Below are 23,411 nucleotides of genomic sequence, written 5' to 3' on the forward strand. Positions count from 1 at the left end.
CGTGAACAGCGTGAACGCCCCAACAGCGACAGACGCCGCGGGAAAAGCGGGGCTCCTTCCTTCTTTCGCTTCGTGCTCTCTCTCATTCCTTTTCATTTTTTTTTTGTTGTCTTTCGTTCATCGCAAGGCACGCGGAGATTAGATGCACAACGCGGCCGTAGTCCGGTTTTACATTCGCCTCGTCTACTTGGCATCGCCGATCGGCCCGGAAGCCACAGTCAGTTCGGTTTTTATTTGTCTTTAATCCGTATTCAGTCACATGATTGTGAGGACATTGAGGAACAGGAAAAATGGCTGTACTGGATGTTTGTTTGTGATCTGCTGCATGCATGAATGCCTCCGCGTTGACCCACCGCAATAGCTCGTTGACCGCGTGGCTTGCAATAGACGAGGTCACTTGTTCAAGTCCTCCGCAGGGGCCACCATATTGATATATTCAAAGGAAAAAAACAAACTAACAAACAAGACACCACCCATGAGCTGCTCTATATCGGTACTGGCCTTAAAGAATCGTGGATTATTTCTTTCTATGTCCACGCTTTCATCTGTATCTACTACTTCAAGACCCCCCCCCCCCCCCCTTTTTTTTTTCATTTTACCGAAGAGGACAACACCCACAACTATCGTTCCAGTGCTGTATTAAGTTCTCATGCACTCTTGTTTTAACCATATGCAGCTTGTACTGTACATTTCCTTTGATCCACGTCGCGCTGTATTATAGTATTTCTTTCACGCTGCAGCACGCTGTCGACTATACAGCAAGATGACGTGGCCATGAGCATTTCACTTTTGCTGGAAACGTACCTCACAGGTCTCGTAAATACATTTAGCAATACAGCGGTGCACAAGTGGTGGAAGGATGGCGATGCATCCGTGTGAGCAAGCTTCGTTTCTTGAGAAACTGACAGGGCCCCATGCCAACTCTGCATGGTTTGTAAGCACAGAGTGGATGGTCTTATGGATCGAGCTACAATACTCAGACTGAGCCCCTAAACGGGTTTACTATAATACACCAGTCTGAACGGACTATATTATACAGCAAACGTGACCAAGGAAGCTGGAGGATTGTACTTTACTGACGTTTTTTTTTTTTTTTTTTTTTTTTGTGCGTGTATGTGTGCGGAAAGGGGGGGGGGGGTACTCTGGACTAGCGGGCGTCGTTATGGTAACTTTCTCTGTGCGTATATATAGCTCAATTACTGCCTTAGTTATGTTGTCAATTTTGTCAATTGCGCAGCCTATCTGACTTCTTATCGAGACTGTATATGTATACCTATACCTTTGCCACATGTTTGCCAGGCGCATCCGACAACACCCCTCTCGACCTCACCTCCCTTCCTCCCCACTTAGCTCGCTGCCCCAGCTTCCCTCACACCCACACGCGATATTTATGTTTTTGCCTTGTCTTCCTTGCCTCCCGGCATGCCTGCACCGCCACCTCTGGCCGCTGCATGCGCACTTTGCCAGCCGGAGAAAGCTCAGAGCGAACGAGCGACGCAGCCGGCATGCACGCCAGGAGCGGCATGCGGAACGCCGTGGAAGGAAAACAAGCAATGTGGAAACCACGCCGTAAGCAGCGGCGACGTCTGGTGTAGACGCACTTGTTTTTCCACCCCCTGTTTGCGCTCTTCTGCAAGAGCTATAGGCTGCGGGCCTGGACTCCATCTTGCTGGCAAGCTGGCTCTCCCGAAATCCCCGCTTGGCTGCTAGAGTTGGCTGGCAGATACGCCCTAGCTGCTTTGCTTTTGTCTCGGCGAGTGTGTGTTTCTTGGCTTGTCGGCGAATCGCGCTTTCCGCGCGCTTCTCAGAGGGATGGCGCTAAATGTCACTGTGGCCACGCCACATACATTTGTGTCCAATTAAATATATGCAAGCGTGGATCTGTTGCAATTGCTGTTTATTTTCGCGTGCGGGTAGCATATCATGTGCCACGAAAGAGCCGTCAAAGTATACAGAAAGAATCAATTTGTTCAACACCAAGTTCTGTCTTATAGGAGCCGGAATCTGCTTTGAATATTTTTTTTTTAATTAGATCTATACTTTGTAGAGCAGCATGTCTTCAGCAGTATGTTGTCAACAAGGCAGGGCAAATGCCTCAAGCCCAGGTGGGCCGAACCTTCGCATGGCTTTCAGAGAAGCCACTGCAGTGAGCAGCTGCCCCATCAACTGCACAGTGTGGTGAAAAAGAGGGATGAAACGACAGAAGGCACCATATTTTTATCAAACAAAATCTTCTTTCGTGCGCGAATGGTTGGCTCAGTCACTGTCCTGGTTTGGCTGGTTATATGCATGAATCACCAGCGTGTATCGACTCCCGCTTATATTGTTGTATACGAAATACAGACGGGAGTAGATTTGTTGGTTATAGTTGGCTTGTGGGGTTTCACGTCTCAAAGCTACTAAGGCTATGAGGGACGCCGCAGTGTTTTAACGTGTATTGACATCGCACAGCACACGAGCGCCTTGCTTTTCGCCTTCGATCCCGCATCATTGAGCAGTAGCCGCGCGCCTATAACCATGCATTTGCATTACGCCACCCGGCGGGGCGAGATGGGAGTATAAGGCGGCTTGCATGATAGGTGCAAGTTAACGAACCGAATAGGTTTTAATGCGTGTATGTGCGCCTGACGGGAGTTGGGTGGTGCACCCTTAAAGTTGGCGTTCGATTACTGAATAGAGCTCAGATTTTATACACAGCGTCCTGCATATTCGTTGGAACGTTGCTTCAAAGAGCATTGGACTGACGTGCCAAATCGGCAGCTTTGTTTATTAGTTTGTTTTTTTTTGTTACAACATATTTGAATCAACGTTGCGACTCTACTAAATAGGCGTTCCATTTAACAGTACGCTCTACTGTAATCACGCACAGGTGTCGAGCGCTATATAGGCGCATGCTCGTGCCCTTTCTGTTTATTTGAATCAACGTTGCGACTCTACTAAATAGGCGTTCCATTTAACAGTACGCTCTACTGTAATCACGCACAGGTGTCGAGCGCTATATAGGCGCATGCTCGTGCCCTTTCTGTTGATCAGCGATTGTCGGCAGCGGAATCGCGTCTTCCTCTTCGCACGCTGCGAGAGAACCTGAGCGGCCCTCGGTGCGCGGACTCGCAGGTGCGCCAAGCCGCGATGACAATGGGACACGACAGACAGATGTCTGCGACGACATCAGCAGCGCGCGCGCGCTGCTCGCGGCGGCGCGGGAGTGGCTCCGCGTTCACCGCGCGCTACTTCGCAGCGGCCAAGACAAAAAGTTGATCCGGCAGCGACTCGAGACACTCCCTTCACGTTACGTCACTACGACGACGACGGCGCCGACGCGCTACGGGTATCGCAGCCGCTCGGCTGAGCCGCGGATTAAAGCGACGCCGGCGAAAGGACGAGTCGGATGTGCGTGCGACTTCTTCGTCTCTATACCGAGGTTACGCGCATGCGCGTCGCCTACTTGGTACAGACAGTACAGCGAAGGAAGTGACCCAGACTTGCATACCCCACACACTTACTTGGCCTCCGAACGGTTGCGCGCCACGTTCTTTTTTTGCGACGGTGCTGTGTCTTGAGCGATTGCACTTCGGCAGCGGCGTCAACTGAAGAGACCGAGACGCTTCCGACTCGCCGGCGGGCGCGACGCCGCAAGACTGGACTTCAGTTTTCGTGTAAGGAGTAAGTAGAGCACCTGCCGTATGACAAGCGCTGTCCTCTTACGCAGCTCATCAAGTGGGAAGGAGGGATATTCCATCTTCTTCCATCTCCGATTTTCCTCTTTTTGCTTTTCTTTTTATGTTTTGGCACAGAATCGGCCCGCTGTGAGTGAAATGTGCAGTAAACTGCTGTACGATGTGAATGAAGTCTTTGCTCTTTTGTGATCAGGATTTAATAGCCTGACAGCAGCACGGCTCAGGTTTAATTGTGGTTTTCGCGCCACGTAACACGGTCGATTTGTTTGTTTGTTTGATTTGTTTCGGTTGCGGCGGTGCTTGCGAATTTTTACTTCCTACACTCTTCTTTTGCGTTTAGATTCGTTCTCAGCGATTATACTTGACAAAGTTTAAACAGTATACTTCTGTTTCCTGCAGGAAAAAAAAAAAAAAAATACGCGCGTTCGATTATATTACTTTTTTTTTTCTTGGTAAAAAAAAAAGGGGGGGGGGGGCATGTATGGGTTATTTGTGTATATAACTGGTTCCGCATGAGTGGCCTTATTATTGCGTTTCTCACATTCCACGCGACTTTAAGTGGTGTAGTACAGTACTTCCCATGATCATGTGATGTTGTCGCCTTCTTAACAGCCGACCGATGTAATTCTATCTGCACGCAAAGAAGCGCTATTCAACGAAATCCTGATTTTTTTTCGGATATTACTTATTTTCAGAAGTAACGTAGTCAAATGGCGCAAACGCTGCGTATGTAGAAGCACGTAAAGCTCGTGATTCAACAAGAGCAGTGAATGTTATAACAATGATCCGTTTCATATACAAGCGCGCATCATAATTATATTACTTCACGACGTCGTGGCAAACCTTTGCAGAGAAGAGCTTCACAATACAGTCAGCAGGCTGGAAGACGTATAATTCTAGGGACAACATCGCTTCAGAAATGCATCCCTCATAAGCTGAGATCCTTCAAATTCGATGAATCGCAGAGAAACCAGGACGCGGCTTGTGGTGACGTTCGGACCGTATAGTAAAGACGATCGCAGCGTGAAATAACTTGCCATGGGTCTAGGGTCCACATATGACTAAAAGAAGACTTCCATAAGCTCCTCAAATAACACAATGGTGTCAGTAACGTTATTCTACGCTGTATGCGGCTTGTCATTAAATACGTAACCTAACCATTATAAATACCAGTTGAATTCTCACCGAAAACGCGCACCTCATTTTGACTTTGGCTTTCAAGCAAAGATAAATGATAATTAATTCATCTCGAATTTGGCCCAAAGTAACACGCTTCTGATTAGTTTCCTTATCTAAAAATATAATAAAGTATGTTTTGTTCAGGCTACACGCAAGCGCTTACACGGACATCACACTTCAAACACATGCATCGTGTCAGACGTCCAGATGCACCTGCCATGCTTTCCCTTTCTTTCACACCATCACACGTAAACACACAAAAAAAGCTGGAATTTATCGGAAACATTACTCCCATGGTAACTTTGCGCTTCGCCTCCACTCCTCCTCTCCCTGCCCCCTCAAAAAAAAAAAAAAAAATGCACACAGAAAAAAGCAAAACACTATCGTGAACAAGTACAAGAACATTACATGTTTTGCGTATTTTTCTAAATCCAATAATTTCATTACAGTTTACATTCTCCACCGTTAGCATCTATACAAATAATGGATAGCTGTGAAATTTTCTGGAGGTCGCATTCATACGTGTATTTTTGGTTATTCGCGTGACATCACTATCTCGTTACGAAATCTATACTCTACAGCAGCATATATAGTCCAAGTATTTTGGTTTATATCAGTCTGCCTGATGCTCCGTAATTATCCGCTCAAGAGGAGGCAGCGAATTATTCAATAGCGCCTCCTCTACTGGACCGTCTGAGACAGCCGTATATAGATATATACAAAAAATAAACCCAGGAACGCTCGCAAAACCGAACAACGACGAGCGAAAAATGGCACAGTTATTTAAAGGGCGCACTCGACATATACTTGCGAGCCACGTTTATACGACGCAGCATCGCGCGTAATAAAGCATGAAAAGAGTATCAGCGACGAAGGAATGCGCCGAAGAAAAAAAAAAAAAAACGCGTCGAGGAGATGACAGGAAAGAAAGCAACAGCGCTTAAATGTCACGGGTACAGACTTTGGCGTTTGAAGCGCGGTCGCCCAGCACACGTTGCATTATATGTGAAGAGCCAAGTAGGCCCGCAGCCCACAGATTCGCCGCCGATAATAGGCAGGAGCGAGATACAGGAAGCGCTTACTTGGCAAAAAGAACGAAGGAAAAAAAAAAAAAGAAAGATTAAGAGAGCGAGAGATACCCTAAAAAGAAAGTAGAAGAGTGAGAGGAAACCATGCATGACATATCAGTGGCATTTTTTTTTTTTTTACAACTTTCTTCCTTCTCCCGCTGTGTCTCCAGCCAGCATTTAAACGCGTTGATACTGACACAAAAATAAAAATGAAATTCTAGGAAGCGACTGCGGAGCGAACAATCCAGTTCGAATGTGAGGAGAGAATTTGCGCATCTTTACATTACAGCGAAGTGACGCGGTCGTTTTTATATACACTATATATTCTCCCTAGATACAGAAACGTATACATTTGACTATCTTGCTCTTCCCTTTCTTTTCTCCTGCTCTATCTCTCTCTCTCTCCTTATGACTTTGTCTTTCGTTGCTTCTTCTTGCATTCTCTCTCGTATCTTTTGTTGTTTCTCGCTTTTACAGTTTTGCCTTCGTTGTCATCTCGCGTGAGGGCAGCTGTGCCAGCTCTCGGCTCGCGCGAAAGTCTCTCTCCGTTCGCACAATGCAATGCCAACTGCGCATACCCTGCCGCGGCTTCGGGGGCAACAATAAGGACGCATCAGCGCATGCGCGTTGCCGGGCTCCCTCCGCTGAGGAACGCGTCACCAGACTCGCCGATACCCGGAATCGAGAGAAACCACGTGGAAGCCGGCTGCCGCTTCTGTTGCTGCTTCAACACTGCGTATACGGCGGGTTTAGAGGCATGCTCACTGTATAGCAATGAAGGTTATCTTAGCTACAAAAGGAAAAAAAAAAAAAGGAAAAGGACAGAAACTAGAGAAAGACGTTCTTCTGGGCTCGCTTGAGTAGAGCAAAAAGAAATATATAAGCAGTGTGTCGATGTAACGATCAAGAGGAGGGATAATACTACTGCAATGTCATTACTTTCCAGGCTCCTACCTCTTGAATGTCGTGAGCGTTCTTTGAAGGAAAGAAGCCAACAGTCGGCGAGGCCAAGGAAAGCATTGGGGATTGTATTTTATGTATTTTTTTTTTTTTTAATTTTTACTTCGATAATCGCATAAATTAGTAATGTAATCTGTTTAGGGGAAAGATAATTAAACACAAAGTAGAAGAAAAAACAACGTGCCGATGGTGGGAACCGAACCCACGACCTCCGAATATCGAGTTCTTTGTCAGATAAGGGCGACTGAGGAGACCTCAGCTTGGTTTGGTTTGGTTAATGGGGATTAACGTCCCAAAGCGTCTATGAGAGACACCGTAGTGGATAGCTCCAGGCGCTTTGCTTTTCGCACCCATCGCAAAGCGGTCGCCTGAGGCGGGATTCGATCCCGCGACCTTGCGTTCAGCAGCCAAGCGCCCTAAACACTGAGTCACCGTGGCGGGCCAGACCTCAGCTTCAAATGTTGATGCTGTGGCTGAGTGGTGCCACGAAAACCTAACTGAGGTTGAAGTGAGGTCAACAGGTTCAAAGTCAAACTGCTGAGGACAGCCCTATCTAACCTTTTTTTTTCTTCTTTTTTTCTTGGGGCAGGTTAACGTCTGCTGAGCACCAGAAAGACGAATTTTCGCTGATAAACTTTGGTTAAGAAAGTTTCCCATTAACTCGACTCAAACTTGTGCGTCCATGCTACCATTTTCAAATGAACGGTGACGCAAGAAAGTGCCCGGGATTCGCGCCCTTAGTTCGTCGTCGACGTACGCAGTTTGCTTCCTAGTCGGCCGATGATGGCGACCACAGTTTCCTTTTTTTTTTTTTTTATGTGGCACTTTCTTTATTATGAAATCTATTTTCTTTATGAGAGTGTGCCCTTGACGAGGATCCCGCAGCCTATCGTTGTTGAAACAAAAATTTGTCCTTAGTGAGCAATAAAGTGAAAAAAAAGAAAAAAAAAAGCTGGATAAGCTATATGTAAGTTCATGAGTTGAAGCTCCAGACTCTCAGAAACGGGGTCATCTCACCTAGCCAGATCAATAGGCCGGGCGAATTATTTCAATTTGTGGCTTTCGCGCCAAGTTTATTACAGGTGAATTCATATAGGTATACCAATTCCGACATAGGCTACGCTCGTCATGTCCATGATGATGCCTATAGTACAAATCCGGCAGTGTATGAACGACGGTAAAATAGGGTGTCCCCTCCCCCTCGTTCCGCTATCCTCAACTCTTCGCCTGATTTGGACGAAGTTTCATTATGAACACGCGCAGTAAATCGAGCTCGTACAGTCTTTGTATACCACGTGTTGTCTATAGCGCCATTTAATGAGCTTTCCTTTGTGTGCGGTGGAAAGAAGGGATGGGGAGGGGGGGGGGGGGTGCAGATATCTTGGGCGGAGTACAGCTCAAGGAAGCTAAATTAAAACAACACACGACTCTGTAAGTCTGGTGATGTGTACTACTGCCACATACACATTTGTAATATGCGGTCTACTGTTAAGATTTGTACCATCCCCGGTGAACATTAATGACCTGATAGGTTGTGTCGTGAATCTGGGTTGTGCGATTTCTTTTGCCAGAGGATCACTTGTGATATACTCGTGGGTCCTCAACTTAGCATCAAATGATCCTCTGACAAGAAGAAGAAAAAAAAAGCCTCCCACACCGCTTCACCTTTACATTGCTCTTATGCAATGTGTCTGGCATGGAAGCTGAAAAACCTACTAAGATGTTAAAAAAACAACAACAGGCAAATGAACAAAAAGAATTTGTGAGTGCTCGCAGAAACTTAAGCGCTTTCTCCTCCCGCTCCGCTTTCTAAATCAAAATGTTTGAAAACGTAACAATGCGATTTCGATACGTAAATGAAAACGGAACTAAAGCATTTCGCCCCGCATAAAACTAACTTCTGATATAGTAAAGGCTGCGCTAAACAAAAATACTGTCAACACATCTGCTATATTAAATCGCTGGATGCCCAGAAAAGTTCACAGGCTGCCTACGCATGACAAGCTGTCAGCAGAAGAGTGACAAGAGCAGCTATACACAGATTTAGATGTTGTATGCGTCGTCTAAATGCGAAGCATTTGTGGGAGAACAGAATATAAATTCGTTTACTTTTACAGCTTCCTTTCTGTGGTCAAAGAATGGTTTGTGCCGAAGGTATGAAAAGCGGCAATCACAATATGTATGAGGCCTTAGCTACGTGCTAAGGCCTCATGCGCAGCTTTGTTGGCCCCTGCTCTTACTTTCGCCGCTTTATCAAAGATTTTGCTCGTATATCGCTCGTCCTCTCACCGACCTACTAAAGACCGACACCGCTTTCACGTGGGGCCCTGACCAGAAACCTTGGTTTTCAACGCTCATAAGCTTACTGCCTCCCCCCGTCTTGGCTCATTTCGATCCCTCAGCTTCCACTGGTGTTCGAACAGACGCCTGCTGATATGGGATCGGTGCAGTGCTGGCCCAACACCACCACGGCGAAGATCCGCGCCATCGCATACGCCGCCTTCTCTCCAACGCCGAACGCAATTATTCGATTACTGAGCGCGAATGTCTCGCACTCTATGGGCGCTGCCGCTAAACGGCCATTCTTTCTCAGTTGTCACTGACCATCACGCACTTTGTTGGTTGTCATCCCTGAGAGGTCCATCCGGCCGTCTTGGTCGCTGAGCCATACGCCTTCAAGAATGCTCCTATACACCGCACGGTGTACAACTCGGGTCGCCTTCATCACTATTTGTCTCGCTATCCTGTAACGCCCCGTGATCTCGATGACACATGGGCCATTCCCTGCATCTTCGCCCTCCAATCTCGCCAACATAGGCGACGAACAGTGCAACAACCCATTTTTAAATCCATCATTGAAGGCCTGACATCTGGAAGATCGGATTCTTCTCTGCAGCCTTTTGTTGTGCAGGATGGTGTTCTATACCACCGTAACTTTCATAATGACGTTTCTCCCCTTCTGTTGGTGATTCCCAAGCAGCTCCGCTGCTCTGTTATTGAAGAACTCCACGACCTGCCCACAGATGGCCACTTCGGTGTGTCTGGCACTTACAACCGGGTGCGGCGTCGTTTTTATTTTCTTTTTTTTTTCTTTTTTTCTTTTTCTTTTTTTTTGACCTGGACTATACCGCAGCATCCGGCGCTATACATTGTAGCCTGTAACATGTGTCAGCGTCGGAAAAAAGCCATCGAGGCCACCAGCTGGCCTTCTCCAACCTGTTGACGTGCCCGTGCAAACCGTTTGATCGTTTTACTGTTTTATTGACCTTCTTGGCCCATTCCTAACGTCACGGTCAAGTCACAAATGGATTGCAGTGGCAACCTATCATGCGACATGCTACGCCATAACACAAGCTTTACACCCGAGCTGCGCTATGGATGTTTCCGACTTTCTTTTTCACAGCGTCATTTTGCATCACGGCGCTCCTCACCAATCAATCACCGATCGCAGTCGCTACTTTTTGTCCCGAGTTATCGAAGACATCTTGCGTTCATGTTCTACGAAGCATAAGTTCGCGACCGCGTACCATCTCCAGACCAACGGCCTTACCGAGCGCTTCAGCCGTGCACACTAACGGATGCATGTTATCTATTATGTATCACCTGATCACCACGACTGGGACCTCGCGCTGCCATATGTGATATTTGCCTACAATCCTTCGAAGCACGACACGCACGATTCACCCTTCTTCCTGCTTTTTGGCAGGAACCCCGCTTTACTTTTGGACACGCTCGTCTGCACCTGCTGACCTCCCCATAACCACCTACGGACGTGACGCCATTGCTCAAGCTACTGAAGCGCGCCATGTATATACCCGTAGTCGGCTCCTCGCCTCTCAGGCTTCCTAGAAGTCTGCTTACGATAGGCGACATCGTCACGTATCCTATGACCCTGGCCCCTTGGTGCTTGTATGGTCTCCTGCACGCCGCGTTGCCCACTCGGAGAAACTTTTGTCCACCTAGAGTGGTCCTTATCGTGTGGTGCGCCAAGTCACCGATGTGACGTATGGACTTGCTCCTCTTGTGCTCGCGTCCTCCTCCTCTCGGCCCGCTACTGACATTCTCCATGTTTCCCGCCTGAAGCCATACGAACTCATGCCTTTGCCAGTCTAACGCCGTGGGACGGCGCTCACACCGCTGGGGGTCATGGCAGACGAGAAGACGAGAACAAAGTGTTTCCTACCATTGCCTCGCGGAAAGCATATAGAAGTTAAGTTCCATGGTGCTGCTCGCTGCTATGCCATCAGATAGCTGTTTTGTAAATTATACAGTAAATATAACTAGTCTTCACGTAACGTTATATATATATATATATATATATATATATATATATATATATATATATATATATCCTTTTTCCCTCTCTGTACCCATGGTCCGTTTTGCATGGCTTTTTCATGTCCGATGCAGAAGAAAAATAGTTAAAACACACAAAACAAAGACTAGGTTTTTTTTTTTTTTTTAATATTGCACGACCATATGCACTTCAATACGGCTACAATGTTCAAAAGTCGCGCATTTACATTTAATGGGGTTCCATTTATTCAAGACTACAGATATATAAGAAACACGCGTCGCCAATATGCTGTGGTAAAAATGAAAAAGAAAATGGAAACATATATAGCGTATTTCGAACAATGTAAACTAACAATCATTGTCTTAACACTACATCATCCAAACAATAAGTCTATACTCCTGCCCTGGGAGTAGCAATGATCATTAAGTACAGCAGCTCAGTATTGCAAAGGGTTCTCGTCAAGATGTTAACACGTATTTGTGCATGGATGCGGTTAAAGCAATCGCTTAGATATCCTTGTTTTCACACGCCTTCACGCCCCTGTATCAACAAGTCCCAACTCTTCATTCCTCCAATCTACAAAGGTTAATTTGCTGCATAAGCCGTGAACAAGCAGCGTATGGAGGCAGCACAAGACGTCACCATGGCTAATCTCATCGCGTCAACTTTGACAGCGACATTTTCTATACTATATATACAGTTTGTTTAAAGGTGTGTGGTTGAAGAGAATACGGCGGAGGCCGCACCATTCACTCAGTGCGCCTTATACAACCCGCAAAACTCCATGCGGCCGAATTTCATGTCACTTCCGTCAATTCATATGCCTCATTGGTACTCTATAATCATTTAATACATATTACAAACCTCATGCTATTGGTACAGTGACCTTGCTATTTCCAACAAGCTTAATTTGAATAACTTTTTTGTCCCATTTGGGTCGATATCATAAACTGCACTGCACTCTTATTTCCATTGCCGCAGCAAAAGTAATACCGATGTTAACTATATATATAATTGTCTCATTTGTCCTGTCGCACCGGTTCTTTAACTGACTAGCATAAAGTGATATTTAGAAAGGCAATTGGCGCGGCCTACGCTTTAAGATTTCTGAATAAGTCATTAATTATGGAAGTGCTGAGCGAAGTTGAGATGAGGCAATAGTGTATACTGTGTGTCAACAACATAACGCCCTCAGTGGCCTCTGTGTTTATTTTGCGCATATATGCGGCTCAATTAAGGCCCTTGAATGTGCTTGTGAAGCAGATTAGACATTAAGTAAACAGCACAACACGTCAGAAAGACGTCAAAGCTTTACCGAGAACTATAAAGCAGAAGCATATGTGGCTTTATACGGAGATTAAACAAAGGTCATCTCCGCATTGTAAAACTACAAAACAACGCATTCCTGAAACACACGGCACGCGAGGATTGCCAGGCCAAAGTTCAGGCAGCTCGCAGCGACAAATTCTTGTAATAGTTAACAGGGAAGAACACCTTTGCATTCATATTTAAGGGGAACGAAAGCAGGATGATCATGCTCCAAAATATATCATTTCGCAAACTATAGCCGTACATTGTGCGCCGTGATCGATAGTATAATCTGTGAAAAGTCGCAATTATAGCAGAGCATTAAGGCGAATCTATATCATGTCTGTTCTCCTTGACAGATTTAGAATAACGAGCAGACTTTAGCTGCAGGCCTTTGTCCGTGCTGCATGTTTTGCAATATATCAATCACTGTGTTTCAAACAGTTCTTGCTATTTTTCATTCAGCGCTTTTCAGGCGAAAACCCTATATTGCTCGGGATCAACTAAATATGACGGCGCACGTGCGCGATGATGTTAAGAAAGCCTCAGATTGGTCAAGGACTGTGACGTCAGTAACCGCCGCCAAATTCGAAAGGGACTCTTGGCCCATGGGACGTTATGCCTGCATGGTTACGTTAGTTTAAGATGTGGATAACGCTGAATTAAGCGTAACCTTGCTGTGGATTAAGGACGTTGTGGCGGATTAAGAGTGAATTACATTGGATTAAGATGGATTAAAGGCAGATTTTTGTTTAGTGCTATTAAATAAGAGTAGACTGTATTTAATTAAATTTTATTATTGTGCACTGCGCTGGAGTAAGCTGGATTAGGATGAATTGCGGTTGATTAATTGAGTGTATTGCAATAGATTACGTTACCCAATAGGGTGGATTAAGGTAGGATAAGATGGACTGCGCTTCGATTGGCTGTGTTTCGGTAGATTCACTCATCACGCAGTTCAGCGACAGAAAGTGGGGCGGTTTCGGTGGAAACGCCAGCTGGACTATGTAAAGAAGTGGACCCATTCGAACATACGTTGCTGGAGGCGGTACATGGCTGCGATGCTTCATTATCGGTTACCGAAGCGGCCGAGAGACTTGTATAACGTGCACCGGGAACACTCAGATACAATTGAGTATATACTGCTCAAGGCGCGTGAACGCCGCGCGTAACGTGTTGCACGTCAAGCAGTTTACTGAATTAAACTCGCAGCGGTTAAGCTCCCTCCCAAATCCCTTTTCGCTGTGAAAAGAACAACACCAACCAGGCACACATTATTAAACTAACCGGGGCAGCAGCAATTTCGGCTACTTATCCTGGCAGCCAAGTGTAATAAAATATAGGATGTATACCTATATGACATCAGCAATTTCCTCCAGTCATGTGATTTTTTAATAACACCATGCACGACTGCTATAAACAGCCATTCTGCAGATTTACAAATTCACTCTGCTCAAAAGTTGAGAAAAATTATTTTTAAACCCATTTCAACGCTTCTAGGAGCAGCCAGTCAGCCGTTGATCTTATGTCTATGCTATTTAAGGCATTCTAGGCAGCGCCATATAGGGGGATACAAGCTCTCCGCAACGCTTTACCGTCGGTTTGAGCAGTGGCTTTGACGCCACTGGTATATGGCGTCAAGCGTATGACGTCACAGGTATGCGTGTGGCCAAAATAAGACTCATATATAAATTCGTCTTCATCGTTTCAATTATACACATATAGGCGCAAAGCAGTCCAATGTATATGCTGTTGTCCAGAACGAAGCACTGAATCTTCACCCTCCAGCTCGAATCCTGAACGGTTGGTTGGTTTGGTTGCTATAGGCTTGGTATAGCAGCTTGAAATCTATACGCGCCCTGCGCTTATGAACTACTTTTTCAGTTTCAGGTGAGGCGTGTCGGAAGACAAATCCATGACTCATAAATTCGAGTAACTGCCTATTGCTGGCTCAATAAACTGATATGGCGACACAATAAACGCGTTTTTGCTTGTGTTTGCGGTCATCGAGTGTCTTTGCCAAAAGTAACCAGACTGCAGGGTCTGCTTCTCGGCAACGGTGTATGAAATGGAGCTTTAAATCTGTTAAAAACTAAAGGCCAGTGCCTGTCCTCATTTCTTGGCGAGTTGGGATCCTCTGGGAATTTTTACTGGCTTTATAATACAAGCAAGAAGCAAAGCATGCAGCCTGCTTACTTTTGACGATAATGCATGGTACATCCGCTTGCACTGGGCTGGCGAGATGGCATTGATTGGATGGTCGATAGCTGCGGATAGTAAAAGGAATCTCTTGTGGTGCGCCTTGCTGTGCACGATAGTGTGTAACAACAGCCTAAGATGAAATAACGCACGACACGCTTTAACGGATATCCTGCATACAGCTTTCTGAAACTGACGTTCTGCACACAAGCCTTTAGCAGCTTTCTGTATGCCTTGCAATGTAATTAATACTTTTCTACATGTTTCTTCCCTTTCTCTTCCATCAGGGACGCCCAGCCAACCAATCAGATCGCATGGTTCGTATTGTGATGAGGACGTCGTCGGACGCAGCCGACATAAAGGTGAGCGAAAGCTTTCTTTAAATCTGCAAGGATTTTTACGCCTGCTTCCTCAGTATATGTAGCTTTGCACCCTGCAAAGTCGCCTCAGTGTGCGTTGCATGGAGTCAAGCTTCGGTGTTGCAGACGCGCTCGGTGTGTACAGTTTCCCTAAAAGGAAAACGGAGCACGCGAGCGGAGAAAAACTTGCACTGAGGCGCCCCCTAGGGTGCACGTGGCACATCCGGCTGAACAATTCCATATACCACAATAGTGCACATTATTAACGCCCCGGACGAAGCAGCGCAATGTTCGTGTTGTCGCTTGCTCCGTTTTATTTGTGGGGCACTTCACGAAAGGTAGCATTAAGGTAGCGTTTACAAATGAACTCTTCAACGCGTACACAGCATGCACCTGAGATTCACGGGAAATACAAAAAGAAGAAAAGAAAGTTCAATAAAGCAGTCAAACCTAGCCCCTCCTGCCCCCAACACCGTCCCAAAGTTTCCGGCAGCCCGACTCATAAATAAGGCTGCCTGTCAGAACCTATTCGCAGACGAGATGCTCGAAACGGTATACTTAACGAATAGGCTTTAACAACCGGCGCACGTGTACGGACGCGCGACATCGTTAGTGGCGCTCGCAAGGGGGCCAAAGCACGCATACATATGGACGCATGCACGCGCACCCGCCGCTGACCAAGAAGTGCTGCGCTTCGAGTACCCCGAATGACTAATGGCCGCCGAACGGCCGAAGTCATCGGCCTCCCTCAACAACACCAATCGGCTCTGGCTGCGTCCCAAGATAGGGGAACACACACATACACAAAAAGAAAAAAATTTAAAGCAAAGAGCTGTAAACAGTGGGCGTTGAGAATCGGTTCACGCTCTTTAAATGGGATCCACTTCAGGCCTTTATTTGCGGACACGCAGTCTTCAGCGCCCGCTTGACAAAATCATTAGCATAAGGCATGACGCTTCGCTTATGCATACACACTCGCGGCGTCCGCATTTCATTGAAGGAAGAAACCAGCGCGGTCCCCCGCCTCAACCTCTGTCCTCCTTCCGCATTTTTCTTGAAAGGCTAGTCGTGTACAAAGCTTTCCGGGACAGGGGAGACAAGGAAGACTACACCCCGGACTCGCGGAGTGCGTGAGCGCGGAGTAAATGGCGTACGCGCGTTTGTTGAGCGATCATGGGCTAGGCGTTGTGTTTAATTAGTTGTCCCCCGCGAAGGAAGAGTAATGGATTTCCGTCTCGGCCAGCGTGGAGCAGCAGCGGCACGGGAGCTCCTCGTAGCAAGCAAAGTGCACCCTGCGAGAGGGACGGAGAGGACGACGAACGACGGTCAGCTGCGCGGATGCCGTGTGCATTATCTTCTTTATTCATTTATTTATATTTATCTTCCCTCATTCTTTTTTCTTTATTCTTTTCTTTGTTTCTTTCACTCTTTTTGTTTAGTTTTATTTGTTCGTTCGTTTTTTTTCTTTCATCTTCTTTTTGTTTCTATCGCACTTTCTAATGGAGCGTTGTAACCAAGATATATGAAGTGTATAGCAAGTTTTAAAAATATTGCCGATAATACGTATCAAGATGTTGAGGTCACTGACAGCATAGCTTTGAGCACTGTCAGCATAGCTTTAGTTCAAATTGCAAAACCCGATTTTCTTATTTTTTTATCCTTTGCTAATTGGCGCACTTTCGTGACGAATTCCTGGCATACGTTACATGCAGCCCCAGTGGGAGGAGTATATGTCATGAGATAAGGAAATGCAGCGTTCGTTCTCTCAGTGTCTGGACACCAGCATTGACTTCACTTAAATGAGCTCAGCTAACGATTCATGAATTCCAACGTTAACCATTACGTGTCGACTGAAGGGAATGTCCTTGTTTACTTCATTCTTTTCTCGTTTCCACTCGTGCGCGATGGTAACCGCGCTCAACCGCAGTTGTTGTGGTGCTATGCACTTCTCATACATGTTCGCGCTTACGCTGAGGAAGGATGTCAGGTGCCGTCTGTTCTTGTACTTCATTCTTAGGAAAGGTGGCTGAAGTCGTCGTGTTCAGCCATATACGACGACCGGCGCTCTGATATATGTAGCCTTAAAACATGTGGTATATATACGCACACATTCTCTCATATGTTCTTTGTTTTATTCTTTCCTTTGTCTATGAATGGTGTCTCTTGTAATGTTTATTATTAGTGATTTCATTCGCACTAACGCAGCTTTGTCAACCGGTGTTCAATTTTCACCACCGTTCGCTTTTCGGCTGACGCAAGTGACGTGGACGATGCAGTGGCCTTCAATGTTACCGGGAACAACAAGCTTGCATAACAGGCGAATTTTTTTTTTTTTTCTGCTATAGTTCGAAATGACATTTGGGTCTTATACGCCAAAAGAAAACATCCGCAAAGAGGAAAATAAAAAAAAAAAAAAAAACACGAAAAAACGTAGTTTGCCGGACATCATTACCGACTGATCATTCAATGAATACTTGAACCTTGTTCCCCATTCATATTGGAGAAACCTGTACATGTGACGTATACATGAAACACAGCGCAGTATGAAATGGGAAGCTAATTGCGCATATGAGGATTTTATTATTGCAAAGCTGAGTTTCCTTCGCTGACTAGATTTCAAGGGCCTTTAATCGAAGCACAGGCACTTGACTGTATACTTGACGCTACAAACCCGTCCTTTGTTAAAAGAAAAGCATTTCTACATTTCTCGGCAACATAAGACTGCTAAAATAGCGAGCTTATATTATTAACCTTAGCACTATACACATCGAACAAAGCTCTCACAAAGCAATCTAGCTTAGCCCTGAGTATATATATGCACATTGGAATATATATATATATAGTGACATCATGCGGTTAATACTTCTGTCACACTGGAAGGTTCGATGACATTAAAAATTAATTACGGTTACTCGTGGCTCATGATGTTAATATTCAGTTACTCCGGGAGATAGTTCGTTACATAGGAGGTTTGAATAACATTCGCAAGTCAGTGAACTGATCAGAATTAAAACCAAACGCTTACTCACCATTCTCCCCATCACCAGCAGAAACGATGAACATCATCTTGAACACCAAGATCAAAATAAATTTATTTTTGCATTTTGCATTTTCATTATTCAAAGCTAAGAAGTGTTGCGAGTCCGGCTTATTGAACAGAGCACTGCATGTTAATATAATTCCCTGAGGACTTCATCATATTCCTCTTATTCCTTGTGTTCCTTAATATGTTCATAAAATATGCTGATTACATTGCAGCTTTACTGTGTTCTTGGATTATTCGATGAATGGTGATTCTGGGGCTTCACTGTTAAGTTTCGTTACCTTTGTCAATATACGCGAAATCTTTTAAGTAAACTGGCAGACTTTAAGCCACACTGCACGTGAAAACAGTATCACTTAAATTTTCTTTTCGTGTTCTCTTTGCAGATTGCCTCTTAAGTCATTCAAGGAGGACATTTTACCTTGTTTTTACTGTGCACCAGTGAAACAGACATTGGGAATCATGAATGACATTCGTTTCAAATCAAAGTGAACCCTCCTCTGTGACAGGGGTATGCATTAACAGCGTCCTGCAGTGCGTGTGAAATAATGCATGCAAACATAAATTGGCGCCCGTAGCTCATTTAGTTCTCACTGGACAGTTACTACCTAAGGAAGCGTCACTACAAAGAAGCTATATAATCTTCCGAAGTTCAGATAGCATTGTTAGTATGGATTTTAAATGTTGAGGTATTTCACTAAATAATGGTGCTTGCGGAAAGGCACTGATCAAATACTTTGTCTAGCTGAAAAATGAGCCCGGGAATGAAATGTCGTTATTGAATTAAATTATGCATTTTCCGCGTCTACGGAAACAAAAACAAAAAACAAACACGCTGGCAGAAATTTGTGTTTTGGGATCATGCCATTTTCTTACATGATGCTTAAAAAGGAGTACAAACACCAAATTACGATCCATTTTTCTTTTTTTTTTTTAATTATGCGTAAGGTTTTTCTGTATATGGTTTGCTTCTACGGCCACTAAACAATTTATAGTTGAATATTCTTTTCTCGCCAGCCTCGGGTTCAGCAGCCGAGAAATGTCTGTGGCGTCACAATCAAGTCTAGGTTACGTGCGGCATGAAAAAAAAAAAAAAAAAAGAAGAAGAAAAAAGAACAACAGCGATATAATTTCTCACCCTTCAGTTGCTGTGACTCCTGTTCATGAGGCAGGCCGGCTTCATTGTTGTAGTGAATTTTAGCCATAGCGTAACCATTGTATCGCTGTTTTTTTATCCCTCACTTGATCCAGACTTTGACGTCACAGCCATCGCTCGGCTGTTGAAACCGTAACCGAGAAAGGTCAGAAATGAAATTAGATTATAAATTATTCACCTGTCGTAGGCGAAAACCACATGGTGATCCGTGTACAGTAATGTACGCATCACTACAAATGATAAAACTCGAACCCGAAAATTGGGTGTCTATACTCATTCGAATGCACTGTAAGAATACAACATAGCGCTTTTCTTCACAGTAGGGAGCATTTTTTATACAGCATGGTCAATTAAACTTTTTTCTAAATTTTCACGGTTAGCGTGAGTGCGTGCATTGTGCTAGTCCGTTCGTTATGCAAAAAAATGTGGTATAATAGGTTGCTGGGCACTGCAGTTGCAAACGCTGGCACAATCGTTTGCTCTGGCTTGCAGCAATCCTAAACCATTCGGGACGATCTTGCATCGACGAAGTGTCAGCCGAGATCGCGAGCGGTGAAAGAACTGCCGCGGAGGAGCAGCGCAGGACTCAGAGATAGACAGATGGAGCGAGTGAGCGAGCCGAAGGGAAGGAGAGAGGCATAGCGAGTGAAACAAAGAAAGAAAGCAGAGAGAGAGCCGGCGACGCTCCATCACCCGAGTTTCGAAATATCGCACACAGAATTAGCCGAGCGTTTGCCGTTGCATGATTGATACGTTGGCAACGCTGCATAATCACGAGCGAGAATGACAAAAGGCGAGCTTGGCGCGAGCTGTCCGCGCGCGCTCGGCTTCTTCGACGACGGTATATACCACGCGTCGGTCGCACATGCTCCATTTTGTCGCGCGATGGACAGTGGGCGTTCCGGCAATCTTATAACAGTGTTTACACCGTTATGTACTTTATGTCAACTTCCGCCATGGGCAATACTTCGTATAAGAGGCTAGGTGCAGAATTTATGCGCCAAAGAAGAGACGAGTAGAAATTAACAAATGCCAAGAAGCTGACAGATCGCAGCCATCGACCCTTAAAAACGAAACAGAAAGGGGCTGATAGTTGAGTACTTTGTCAATGTGCGATCTGTACCTTTTCAACCGCGTCTTCGTAAATGAAAAAAAAAAAAAAAATGCAAATCAAGGTGAAATAAAGTGATGATCACCTAGCCTTAGATAAAGTTGATGATTCAGAATAAAAAAACGTCTCTCTGTCTCAATGTAGCACTTTTTATTTTCGTGGTTGCTAGGATTGCGACATAATTTATACACTGCGTCATCTCATCTCACACGGTGAATGAGAACGTTGTACCACGTGGTAAACGCTGTTTATAGTGCCTTTGTTTCAGAGAAATGTCGTTCCGCGTAAACCAGAGTATATACGCGACCAACAACCTTGTCACCAAGATGTGGAGTCGAAAACAAAAGCTTTCTTAAATAACGTAATTTTAACCGCGAGCCGGTAATCTATCACAGCAGTTCTCTATAAGTCAATCATAAAAACGTATTCAGGAAAGAAGGGAAATCATAAACAAACAAACATTCAAACAAACGCTAAATTCTTACAATGAACAGGATTGTGCTGCTTGCTTTTTATTTCAGGTGATGCGGCATGAACATGCGAGTAATGGCTCCTAAAAAGTTTAAGAATTTATAATCGAAGGTCACACTAAAAGCTATTCACAAATGGTCTACTTTGATAGACTGGATTACCTTAGATATTTAACTGCTAAACCGGTAAAATATAAGTGAGAAGTAAGAGCTTTGACAATTCTGACATAAACTTTTACCAGACGCTACCTGTAGCCTCCGCGTCAAGTGCCGACCGATTGCGGGAGAGCGTTCAGATGTGTCCATCGCCCACTTCTAACATGGAAAGATATATCTGCGTTGCAACCTGAGCATCTCGTGAATGGCCTGATCACGATGATTGCACCTCTGTGTTGCGACGCGAGCCAGCCAGCGGAAGCCGTTCCCCGCATAGACTGAGGCGCCCCGTTCGAACAGCCCGTTAGCTCTTCCGGAAGCCGTGATGGATAGTGGCCGAGACCCCCGACCAGAGCGTGCGAGGATCCCCGGCGCATAGTAGTCCTCCCGTAAGCGCCAAGCGACACGGAACCCCTCGAAACGCTGGTTGTAGGTTAACCCGCCCGACCGACCGATGATGCCTCGGCTCGATTGCTGCGCGCGCCGGATCCTTACCTGCTGCAGTTTCTTACCTGGCGACGAAAAAGTAAGAAAAGGGATGCCCGTCTTTCAGGCCTGTATCTCGTCTTAGAGCGTGACGACGCGGGCGCCCATAGATGGCGCAGGCGGCGGCGGTGAGAGGCGGTGTCGGCGGCCGGAAAGGCGGGTGTTCTTGGCGGCGGGGCCCCGCGTGCGTCCGCCCTCCGCCCCTCCCCGATTGATCGCGAGCCGCGCGTCTCCCCGCGCTCGTCGGCAGTCGGCTATAAAAAAATGGCCAGGCAAGAGCGCGCAGCGCGCGACTTGGCCCGCGCCCTCCGCTAGAGCCGCACACGGAGGCCATGTGTCGTCGTCCACAGGTAGTCGCGGTTTCCATGGCGACGCGCCGTGTTGTCGTCGCTCGGGGCGTGCAGCAGCGAGCGGCCCCCCGGTGCGCCGAGCAACCGCTGCAGTGAGTGCGCGACAGCGGTGCGAGTTTTTCTCCGCGGACGCTGCGTCACGACGACGGCGGAGCCACGCGGGGGCCCCGGGCCCCGCTCGCGCACGAGTCGCATGGGGCAACCGGTGTCACGTGACGATCCGAACGACGACGACGCCTACTTGTGCGCCTAGCGCGCGGTGACATCGTCCACGATGAACTCCAATGTGGTGTACGCGAGCATGTGTCACAACGGGGACGGCGCTTCGGCGCCCTACGCTTCTTCGGCGCAGCACTACGACCTGGCGGCTCAGGTGTACTTCCCGGCGGCGCCGGCGGAAAGCGCGTACGGCCCCATCTCGTTCGGGGACCCGCGGACGCCGCCGCTTCACGGGGACCCGTCCTCGCTCGCCCACCACCAGATCATCAACGACAACAACGGGCTCAGCTACACCAACCTGGACCAGCAGGCGGCCGCCGCGGCCGCTGCGGCCGCTGCAGCGGGCTACCACCTTCACGGTGCGGCGCCTCCGGGCGCCCGCGGAGGTTACGGTTCTCCTGGGGGCGCCAGCCCGAGGCCAGCACCCACCACGGCGACAACGGGCTTCCCGTACCGGGGCGCGGGACTGGAGTACGCGCACATGGAGTCCGTGGCCGGAGTCCACCACGCCGCCACCCCCGGCGACCACATGGCCGAGAGGAGTGCCATGCACGCCTCGCCGCCGGGCTACCCGGCCTCCGCTTACCTCGACCCGCTGACGCTGCAGAGGCGTAACGGCTACGGTGGCTACGACGGCTACGATGCGGTGCGGGACAGCTGCCAGCACAACGGCGCCGCGGCCGCCGCCGCCGCCTACCAGGCGTCTTCGCACGCGCTGTCTCGGACGGGACTGTCGCCGCCCAAGCCGGCGCCGGTGCCCACCTACAAATGGATGCAAGTGAAGCGCAACGTGCCCAAGCCGCGTAAGTCTCTGCAACACCATCCTTTTTCCGCGCTCCCAGTGAGAAGAAGGCGTCCGCGGCGGTGAATCGCGGGTTTTATAAGGGCCACTTATCGCCACGGGCAATCGCTCGTCTCCGTGATTGACACTGACGGTTCGTCGCGATGGAAAGGGATCGTCTCCCCCAACACAGATGGGTGAGCTCGAGTTGGGTGCCCCCCCGGTCGAAGGATCATTGTTGTCTCCCGCGGCCGCCATCTGCGGCTGACTGAGACGGGTGTCGATCGGACAAACGGTCTTTCTCAATGCCCGGTATCAAAGCTTGTCTGTTCTGTGCGGCGGGCTTATCCTGAAAGCGATCGGATGGACCGGGGAAGCATCGTGGGCTTTGTGCAGTTGCTAATCGATCTTTTGAGGGCAAAGTCATATTGTGAGCTCAAAGTACAGCACAACAGGGAGAATAAGCGTCGCGGTGTGTGACTTCACTTGAATTTTGTGGTTGCCATGAGTGTGATCTCTGTCTATAAACGCGTGATAGTTTGAATGGGCCTGCATGCCGTGATTGCAATTTCGTATAGGAATGGCTCAGC

At 47.0% G+C, this 23,411-nt stretch overlaps 1 protein-coding gene and 1 long non-coding RNA gene across 10 annotated transcripts in view; one reads left to right on the plus strand and one right to left on the minus strand.

The window, feature by feature from the left end:
• The window catches only part of LOC146186477 (uncharacterized), a 242,691-nt gene extending 239,061 nt beyond the window's left edge, over window positions 1-3,630 (minus strand). For all 5 annotated transcript variants that reach the window (XR_014708116.1, XR_014708114.1, XR_014708113.1 and 2 more), the window contains exon 1: window positions 3,504-3,630. This is a non-coding gene — a long non-coding RNA (uncharacterized LOC146186477). The remainder of the gene's footprint in view (window positions 1-3,503) is intronic.
• The window catches only part of lab (labial), a 74,009-nt gene continuing 54,114 nt past the window's right edge, over window positions 3,517-23,411 (plus strand). The window contains exons 1-4 of one of the 5 annotated variants that reach the window (XM_084607221.1): window positions 3,517-3,656; window positions 14,978-15,052; window positions 18,479-18,603; window positions 22,174-22,843. In XM_084607221.1, coding sequence (XP_084463347.1) covers window positions 18,559-18,603; window positions 22,174-22,843 — 715 coding nt within the window. In that variant the 5' untranslated portion in view covers window positions 3,517-3,656; window positions 14,978-15,052; window positions 18,479-18,558. Of the gene's footprint in view, window positions 3,664-14,977; window positions 15,053-18,478; window positions 18,604-21,723; window positions 22,844-23,411 lie in introns of those variants that run through there. The other 4 variants (XM_084607220.1, XM_084607219.1, XM_084607218.1 and 1 more) reach the window with 4 other exon arrangements.

Source organism: Amblyomma maculatum, chromosome 6 (assembly GCF_055883805.1).
Source record: "Amblyomma maculatum isolate TAMU_Amacu chromosome 6, ASM5588380v1, whole genome shotgun sequence".
In the NCBI taxonomy this organism is placed as follows: domain Eukaryota; kingdom Metazoa; phylum Arthropoda; class Arachnida; order Ixodida; family Ixodidae; genus Amblyomma; species Amblyomma maculatum.